General features: G+C 36.5%; 1 protein-coding gene across 1 annotated transcript; it reads right to left on the bottom strand.

Moving 5' to 3' along the window:
• Positions 1–505: 505 nt before the first annotated feature.
• LOC140816760 (large ribosomal subunit protein mL101 (rPPR4)) lies at positions 506–3704 on the bottom strand. Its single transcript, XM_073176188.1, has 2 exons — positions 3414–3704; positions 506–3082 (listed from the first exon to the last, which is right to left on the bottom strand). Exons 1-2 carry the CDS (start codon positions 3648–3650, stop codon positions 1838–1840), a joined length of 1482 nt encoding a protein of 493 aa, XP_073032289.1. The 5' UTR covers positions 3651–3704; the 3' UTR covers positions 506–1837.
• Positions 3705–10423: the final 6719 nt, after the last annotated feature.

Genomic DNA, 10423 nt, shown 5'->3' with positions numbered 1-10423 from the left:
TTTGATATGATTGTTAAAAATAGATAATTAAGAATCTTTTGATGAATCGACAAAATTGTCCATCCACTTCGGCGGCGGCCGGATAAAATAGGATGGATTAAGAGTTGGATAAATAATCCTAAAGGGTGGGGATTGATTATTTTATCCCAGTTAATATAACATAATCATTTATAGGAGAGATTGACTTGGTTAAATAAAAATCCTACCAAACATGAGATTAGGTGGATTAAAAAAACCATAAACCCACCTAATCTCTCGTACCAAACGTAGCCTAACAGTGTAGTCCGCAACAAATCAGAATAGCAAAAGAACAAGGAAGGAGAGACCTACTTCTGCTTTCAACTGCACTTGTTGCGACTCAGTCACTGACTGACCTGCTTAATAGCACGCTCCGAACTATTTATTTTTTGGGCATTCTAAATATTGGGTTTTATAGGCTGTAATCCGATTAGGTCCTCAGAATAACTGAAGAAATCACAAGAAAACAAGGCAAAAAATGAAGAGGTAAATATTTATGTTGTCTATCTTGACAACTCCAGTAACCCGACCAATTTAATTTTCCTATTTTGTCATTTGAACAGAGATTGGATAGTTATTACAAGCGCATGTACAGAGATTACTTCGGCTTGTTAGAAGGCGAACTTAGGCAAAAGAAAGACCTGTCTGAATCAGAAAAGGGCATTCTTGAATGGCTTGACACCAATAAATGAAGTAGCCTCTCATTCCACCTAATTCGACGACGGTTTGGAACAGAAGAATAAGTCCTCTTCCTTACAAGATGAAGATCTTGCTTCACAACCGACTGTTGTACATCCAACATAAACTACACGTATAACATGATCTATCAGCAGCTGTCACAATGGTCCATCTCCAGTCGAGTTAGAGGACCAAGCTAAAGAAAACATTTGCAATGTTTCATTTCCTAAATTCCTTCTTTCTTTTTTTTTTCTATGTAAAAGGGTATACTCGCCACATTTAATATTTGCCATTCAAAAGTAGGAACACCGAATATGAAATCCCACTATCAATTTTCCAATTCACTCCAATGCTGATTATCTGAAAGGGTAAGCCATCACCACGGAAACCTTCCACCACAAAACGGTTGCCTGATATGGGGTTCTAACTGCGTATACTACAGAGTGAGGACATTTAGCTCAACATCAAAATGATAAAAAGCTATAAACACCTCTCATTCTTGTATTTTAATGAAAATAAAAAGGTTACATCCCTTCTCTCTGACTTCACAGCCCTTTTATTCTGAAATTCGTCGATTAGAATGAATCAAATCTTCCCCGACAGTTCACACAAATTGTGCAGAGATACGCTAATTATAAGAGGAACCGACGATGTCGTCTCCAAGGCCCTTGAGAGGAAAACTTTCTTTTCTCATTTCTTTTTTATCAACAGAATTCCCTCGAGGAATGGGCCATTTTTTAGTTCTGTGTGCTTGTGTTAACTCACATCTCGATGTGAGTTTTAAAAGCTACATGCTTGACAATGAAGTGGAATAACAAAGCATACTAGTACAACTTCAACAGCAGCAGTCCTTACTTAAATCAACTTCAACAGAATATTATACATTTCGATTTTATAGTCTAGTGCAATCTTTATTTCAATTGATCATAATTGCTAAATTTTTAAAAAAAACATCGGATCAAAACATGTTTAAACTTAGATTCTTGGACACAAGAAAACAATCTCATTTCCAAAAGAGTTTACATCACGCAAACAAGTTAATAAACCTTACACTACAATTGAATGAGGTTAGAGCTCGATGTAGCACAACCTCTTTTCAAAGTAAATACCAACAGAAATAGATATATCGATTCAATATAGCTCATTGCTCTGAGATATCATTCAGTAATTTCATACCTTCCTCACTCAACTCCACTTTCTCCATTTTAATCCGTTGACGCATAGTTGAACTCTTTTTTCCAGAGGCTGCATAAATTCTTATCAAAGATTCAAGTACCTCGGATTGCAATTTATACTTTGACTTTGTCAAAATTGCCAGGAAAGCCTCAGCACCCTCAACATCCTTGTTATGTTCAAGGTGTTGCATCAGTTCCCCAACAATTAAAGGAGAAAGAGCCCATTCATCACCTTCAACTTTACCAGCAGAAATTGCATTTTCGACACAATCCACAGCTGATTTAATGTCTCTCTTTTTCATATAGTAATCAAGGTAGAGTTCCCAAGATTTCAAATTAGGCTTTGATCCTCTCCTCCGGGCAAGGTTCATGAGCACTTCAGCCTTATTAAATAAACCTTCTCTTAGATAAGCTCCAATTAGGACATTTCCAACGCGAATATCATAAGTTTTGCAACCAGATGCCCACTCCTTAAAACATTTCTCTGCACCTGGTAAATCGTTCAAGTTAACCAATACTTGTATCATATTTAGATAACTTATGTTTGCTGTTCTCTGAAAAGCTAACTTCAAGGACCGCCAGATACGATATACTTCATGCAAATTTCCAGTGCGTCCATGCAACGTGATCAGAAATTGGTAGGCAGAAAGTTCTCTGCTAGTATTTTTAACCTCCAATTCCCTAAGAGCCTTGTTGGCCTTATCAAATAGTCCAGCATCAGCATAAATTGATGCTAAATTACTGTATGTTGTCCAATCTCCAGCTACTCGACCATCTCGTTTCATCTCATCTATAACCTTCTCAACCCCAGGTATATCTTCAACAGCAGCAAGAGCCCTCATCCAGACGTTGTAGGTATAAATGTCCGGCATGATATCACAGGCCTTCATTTCCTGGATAATTGTTGGAACCATTTTTGGCAGCCCCGTTTTCAAGTAAAGGGTCATTAGGCTGTTATACGGCATGGAAGTCAATTCCAAATTAAGTTCTTTCATCTTTTCAAATAAAGCTACTGCTTTTTCAGTCATCAGGTCTTTGCAGTAACAATTAAGAAGAGCACCATAGGTGAGATGATTTTTTGAAGATTCAGGCAGATTGAGAAAGTAGGTTTCAGCAGCAGAAATTCCATTACTTTTTGCAACTAGATCGAGGTGAATCGCTTCATCACTGACTGTCCTGTTCATTCCCCTTTTCTCCATAGTTTCTGACAACTACAGAGAACAAATAACCAAAGTAGGTGTGAATTTATGAACGTACTCAGGGGAGTAGTCGTAAAACTAGAGAATTGGAGAAGCAGTGACTAATATTTTGCAGGATTTAGCCTTTCAAACATGATTTAAAAACCCACACAGATTCGAAATTTGTCCTAGCACCATCTCGTACCCAAACACTTCACTACTATGTGTTCGCTCACACTTCTATTCCATCAAAATAACAAACAAGACACAAGCCACACAGCAAAAAAAAAAAAAAAAAATCAACAAAGCAACACAGGGTACCAAAAAAAATTCACAAAATGCAAGTAAATTTCAATCGACACACCTTGAGCGCAGGGCCATAAAGCTTGCGGCTGCGAAGATGCTTGAGAGATTTCCCTACTTCCCATTTGTAAGCACTTTTATGAGACTTCAAGAAGTGATTAAGCTGTTCCCTGACATTCTGATCTTCTCCGCCATTCTTAAACAGGTTCTTGTAAAGAGCTTCTTCCAAGTACTTTTTACCTGACCTCTTCAAAATGCTCCTTTTCTTCTCAAACTGTCGCATAAATGAAGAGGCCATCGTTCTTCTAAAACCCTAAATCGGCGAGGGAAGAGCGATCGAAACTACGAAAGGCCGATATTATTTTCGATCATTTAAGTTTTGTAATTTAATAATTAACATTTTTAAAAATTAATAATTAACACAAAATAGGTGACTCGCACAAATCTTTATCTGTGAACGGATCAATTCTAATGATATTCATAATAAAAAGTAACACTTTTAGCATAAAAATAATATTTTTCATGGATAACCCAAATAAGGGACTCGTCTCATAAAAATACGATCTGTAATATCGTCTCACGTAACTTTTTGTCAAAATAGGCGGTGAAAATAAATGTTTCTGGACACCGTAGACACTATTAATTTAATTCGATGGGTTTTTAGCTTCTTTTGCAAATGACTGGTTGACTTGGTGCAAATTTCTCGTTTGACATAGAGCTACAAAAAAAAAATATAAATATTAATTTAATTTTTTTTTTAAAAAGATGAGATTGGCTTCATCCCGTGTTCTGTCTTGTTTGGATAAAAAGATTTAGAATAAATTAAATTCATGACTCAAATCCATCGTTTATGTTTGAATTAAAACTTTACATAAGTAATTCAATTTATCCTTCTTCTCTTCAACACATTGTCCTTTTCATTTTGAAAGGTTTTGAAATGATAATTAATTTCGTTTGTCATTTTTACTCCATTAATTCTAGATGATTAGATTTCAAATCATTTTCTTCATCTTTAATACTTTTACAATAGGAATGCAACCAACCTTCAAGAATTTAATTTTTTCATAATATAATAACATAGTTTTTTTTTAGATTCAAATTGTTTGCATATTAATTGACATTATGTGATAATTCATAAAAATATCAATATTTTTTGCTAAAAATAATATACATGCAAAACATATTTTAATTAAAACCAACAAAACATATATTGAGAATTTGAGAGAAATGCAATGAATAGATAGATGTATATTTGTATGATTCAAAGGGCTTAGTTTTTTTTTTCTTCTTTTCTCAACCTGGATGGTGAAATATATGGTATGGTGTAAATGATGAACAATTATGTGTGCAACAATTTCATCATGTCCACCCTTGCTTGTCTCCCTCCAATCTTAGCTTCACTAGGATTGCCCACACACATGCTTCTATTAGAGATTTTCTTTAAAAATCATGTTTCTGCACGTATATAAACATGATAAACAAATACGCGGAAGCTAAATCGAGCGTTACCTCCGGCCATTGAATCATTTTGATTTCTCTGCTTTTCCTTCCGGTTAAAGCCTTCTAAACATTCCTATCTCTCTATAGATGTTGTATTATTCTGTATGAGATTGTATGCTTAAGGACCTCAATCGCCTTTATTTATAGGTGTTTCTCATACCATCAACGAGAAAAGTCGGGAGCCGAGAGTAAAAAGAATCGTGTACGCATCTAAATTTTCTTGGCCGTCGCCAATTTCAATTTGTACACGCTACTTCTTTTAATACGTGTCACGTTTTTCTTACATTCGTCCACTTGACACATATATCTCATTTACCATAGGTGAAAACAAAATACATGAATCATGGCGACCTGTTCTCTAAAAGCGAGTATGATTTTCCATGTATCACTATGCATTATGTCTCTCAAATCTGTATAACTTAATGAATAAACCCAATGTTTATTCGAGGTCTATCTTTATTGATATTTTTCTCAAAATAACTGAATATGAGAAATATCATAATTGAATGCGTTTCATTATCAAAACCAAATGTATATAACATAAATTTATTATGAAATCAAATCCATCAGTAATTACCATGTGATCATTTAACATTTGAAATTTGCATACCTTTAGGTTAAAAGATCATCAATTCAGTGCTAACGTGTTTAATGACCACTTTATTAACACGTTCTCCAACGGTTTAAAATACATTATGTCGATATACTTAATTCGACCACCGCTTTAGTCACAAAGACCATAACTGAATTGCAGTAATATAATCTTAATGACTTAGACATAGAATCCATAATTCTAAACCCATAATGAAACTCCTTAAAATACATCACACAATAGTGCTTTAATGATGAATTTTGACTAAATAGTGAAAGTAGCAAATCACTTTCCAAATAGTCAATTCGTCTCACATAAGAATGTAAAACTTTAATACCATAAAGGTATCAAAACATTTTGCAGCTTTTTAGTGGTCAAATATTTATATTACTCTGATAATAATTAAGCTCCCACTAACCTTCTGGTATTCATAATGGCCCACAATATTTTCAACAAAACTTAATGAAGAGATAACATTGTAAAACCTGAAATACCACTAATGTGAGACATGTTTCAATCCATATCGTTTTCTTAATTTTGAAATATTAAATATTCATCATCACCAGAAAAGAATTTTTTATGTTGTTCGATGTTGGCTAATGAGACTTTATCTGTTTGGAAGACTCATCTAAAAAATTAATGGCAATTGAACTAACTTTTTATGGAATTTATATGATTGGTTTCACAACACGCTTTTTAAATGGAGGATGTTGTGAATAGCAATCGATACATATAACTTGTGTGAATGAATGAGCATCATAACGATCAATATTCTGAATTTGATCGCTCCCACTAATCAAGTCATTTTCAAGAAATTAAAATCAGAGTAATAGCAATATGCTGCAAAATTAATGAATACATACTCATGTTATTAAATGAAGCAATAAAGCATATATCTTTACCCATTAAATCATGATCTACATATGAATCACTGACATAAAAATGGTCTGTGGACTGAATTTTTAATTCAATTAGACTCATAAAACTTAATGATATAACGATTGAATTATATTCAATTCTTAATCCATGTGGATAAATTAAGAAAATAATTCAATATTGTATCCTAATTAATTATATTTAACACAACGAAATTTCTTGTGGGATAAATTTCAACGTTATAATATAATTAATTACAATCTATATCCCTTATAACCAAATGTGACCCTCATAATTTATGTATAATTTTAATTAAATCAAATATACTGTGGCTACTCTTCAATTAATTAAAATCATACGAATCACTAGGATATTAAATTCTTTATGCATAAAATATTTATTCTTCATAATTATTCATCTCAAATTATTATCAAAATGATGAATAATTTTATATAATTTATGTCTGTTATAACTAAATGTGATTAAAAATTAATGTAAAGGTCCTAAAACTGCTTGCTTGAAAATTTGCGGAAAATTTAAAGATTTTCTTTTTAAAAGAACTTAAATGGCCTTACTCATAAAACCAACTGATGAATCAAGTTCAATGTTTAAAATAAAAGCAGCGGAATGAAATAATTGTTTGTCCACAATAACAATTTAAAAAAATGTCCAATGACTGATAAAAATTTGTTTGCGGAATAAAATAAACCCTGCTGCACTGAGGTCCTCGGGTGCCACTACTGCCGACCCAAGCTGGCTCACTGGTCCCCGCCCTCGGCCCTGACCTCATCAGTACCTACATCAATCAAGTCTAGTGAGCCTAAAGATTCAGCATGCATATATCGCAGGTAACGAGTAAAATCTGAGTAAAAATATGCATGGGGTAAAATATCATGTCATGAGGCATACTGAAAATAATCTGTACTGAGCAATTATAATACGTGCATAACTGAACTGATAATCACAGTAAAAATATTTGCTCCTTGGAGCCCTGTACTGAAATAACTGATAAAATTTTCTGTTGAGATTATGTTTTACGCCTGTGGCCACTGCACTAAGCTGAACTGATCGGTAACTGACTACCGGGGAGCCTGGAACTGAGCTGGCGGTCACTGAAGACCCGATGGTACCATCCTGAACTGATCGGTCACTGGAGACCGGGTGGTACCAACCTGAACTGAGCGGTCGCTGGCGACCGTATAAATAATGCTCCCACATAGTGAATGAACCACAAGCCATATCGCATAAATCTCAAAAATAATCATTTTTTTATTTAATGCACGTAATATAATTAAATCGCATACTGAAATATCTTGTATTAAAATCATGTACTTGCGATATTTAAAAATATCTATATGGCTTGATTGAAGAGTGAAAGAAGATATAAACATGCCTTGGTTTGTTTTGACTGAAAACAAACAAAATAACGACGCGGCGCGGCGGAGACGGAGTGCTCTTCACTTCCTCACTTAATTCCTTTAAATTAAGCATGCAACATAATTATTACAATAGGATAAAAATCGTAAACGTGATGCATGAACATTTCAAAAATATTATGATTTGTGCTCAGGGCGCTGCTAGGACTAAAATCTCACCCCGGGTGCAAAATGACCATTTTGTCCCTGGAAACCCAAAAATTATCGTTTCAACCCTGGACCTCTAAAATTGACCCGAATCTTACCAAACTCCTTAAAATATCCCAAAACATATTTAAAATTATTCCTAGACGTAAACTCGAGTCAAAATCTCAAACTTAATCGGTTCATTTTAAAAACTTGGACCGGGGTCCCGGTTTTATCCCGAATCAGACCGAAACTAAACCGAAATCTTCCCAACTTTTTATCATATTTTAAAAACACTAAAATGCTCCTAAAACCTAACCACAGCCCCTTAAACTCTCGGCTGATTATTCAGCACTAAACTCTCGGCCCTCACAAACAAGACACTTTCACCCCTTCTTCCTACAATCACAACCCAACACATATTTCCCACCATTACAATCCCATGGTCCTCCCTTATACTCCCACATGTCCAGCCCTTAAACTCACCATTAGGCCCTTAATAATCTCTCTAAACTATGCCAAACCCAAACAGAAAAGCTAATGCACAACACAAAATCTCGGCCACCATTTCTTGGTGCAATCATCTCTCAACACAACACCCACCTCTTAAATACTTTGTCTCCCTACAATCCTCACGTCTAGTCCCTAGCCACTTAAGAATGAGCCACCACCGAAATTAACAGCCTCCCATAGAATCCATTAATCGATCCTACAACAAACTCTCGCGCTGCATAACCAAACTCACGCCCCCCTCATCCCCTTCGCTCCACCACCGCTCAGCAAGTCACGGCTCACTCTAGGTCCCGTCACGGACCCATGTGGGTCAGCTCCAGGGCCAAGGATGAGCCATGCATAGCTTGTTGGATAAATGAAAATGAAGAGGTGTTGAATAGAGTTGTTAAATAGAAAAGGGAGTGGGAGTTGTCCCACATTGATAAAATAGCCAAGTGATGTCTCCCTTTTAAACTCCAAGTTTGGAAAGGGGTTTGGGCCCCGAGGGGTACCAGAAGTTTTTAGAAGGGGGAAGACGCTAATACGATGTGTCTTGGTGATACACACACGCGCGTGCGCTCGTCTCGTCTCGGGTCGGGTCGGTGCGGTGCGGTGCGGTCTTTGACAAGTATTAATCTTTTTGGATCAAATTCATTTGAAAATAAATTTTCGGTCACTTGATCCACAAACTGATGCACTTGGACAGAAGCACACGCGCGGGTGCGCCAACTCCCGCGCGGATGCGCGCCTATCACTGGAATTCGGGCATTCGGACAGAACAAGGCGCGCGGCCGCGCGAGAAGTCGCGCGGGCGCGCGCGCCTTACTGGTTGCGCAGCTATGTGGACAGAAAGCTGCGCGCGGCCGCGCGTGATGTCGCGCGGCTGCGCGCGCAGCGCTGTTTCTGAAGATTCAAACGCGTCCCTTCACTTCATAGCACCTATTCTAGGCTGCTTTTGGCCCAACCAATGTGTTCCTTGACTTAAATGGTGTCTTTTCGAAGCATCTACTATGGAGAAACATGTCTCCTCAACACAACCAGTAATCATCAATAAATAATCCCCCAATACACATCAAAAAAATGCTGCTGAATTTTTGCTTCATCTCATCTCCCTTTGCATATTGCTGCATATATCTCGAAAATTACTTCAAAGCTTTACATATTCTGTTGTTCGCTGTGCTCAAGAGTTTGTTGTGCTACAAATTCTTGTTCGAAGTCGTTGTATCTTAGGGACGATTGCTTGAAACGTATAGCACTTTGATACGGGCAATTTCGTCTTGCGGACAAAGGAGATTCCTTGCCTCGACTTGATATTTTGCTGCTGTTGTTCGTGATTAAAGGTTCAAGATTCAGAAACGCAGAGAAGGTACACAATAACATAGCTGTGACTCACCTTCTCTCGATCTACAACCCAAACGAGGAAAACCTGCACACTACACTCTCGGCTCTTCTCCTGCACAAACCAGCAACCAACAAAATCCTCAAGACCTCCCCTTGACACCATATACAGCCCTTAAACAGACAAAATCGACAGCCCCTTACACCACAGAACACAAAGCGTGAGTTACTCAGAAATATGTGCTTGAACATTGAAAACCGAGGTAAAAAGATAATTGCCATGCAAATACCGAGCAACATGCTTACAACCACACATGACAGTATATAAGCGACGTGAATGATGCGTAAAATGAAGTACATGACGTGCCTTAAGATGAGAGGAGCCAAACGCGAAGCAATTGGAGACGCGGTGGAATTTTTTTGCAACAACAGACCAATCGCCGAAAGCTTCAGCTGTTGGGTGTTGAAAACGATGGGGAAAAGGCTGAGGGAGTGTCGGCTGCTAAGGGAGTCTTTAGGGTTTGGTTAAGGGTGTATTATATAATAATTAATTGGTTAATAATCAACTAATGGGCTTTAATTTGATAAATAAAGATTTAAGATGATTTCAAGCCCAACAAGCTTAAAAATAGGCCCATTAAATCCAAACGCATTCCCGAAAAATATTTCGTATTGAAAAGATTTTGAAAATATTAGCCGAACACTTAATAA

This window comes from Primulina eburnea, chromosome 16, assembly GCF_022965805.1.
Source record: "Primulina eburnea isolate SZY01 chromosome 16, ASM2296580v1, whole genome shotgun sequence".
Lineage (NCBI taxonomy): Eukaryota > Viridiplantae > Streptophyta > Magnoliopsida > Lamiales > Gesneriaceae > Primulina > Primulina eburnea.
The sequence above is the reverse complement of the archived record's forward strand: the minus strand, read 5'-3'. Positions and strand labels throughout refer to the sequence as shown.

Excerpts from the sequence above, each read along its gene's own strand:
- LOC140816760 (XM_073176188.1), bottom strand. The coding sequence starts at position 3,650 with ATGGCCTCTTCATTTATGCGACAGTTTGAGAAGAAAAGGAGCATTTTG. Across the intron at positions 3,083-3,413 it reads TTTATGGCCCTGCGCTCAAG|TTGTCAGAAACTATGGAGAA; the intron begins GTGTGTCGATTG and ends TGTTCTCTGTAG.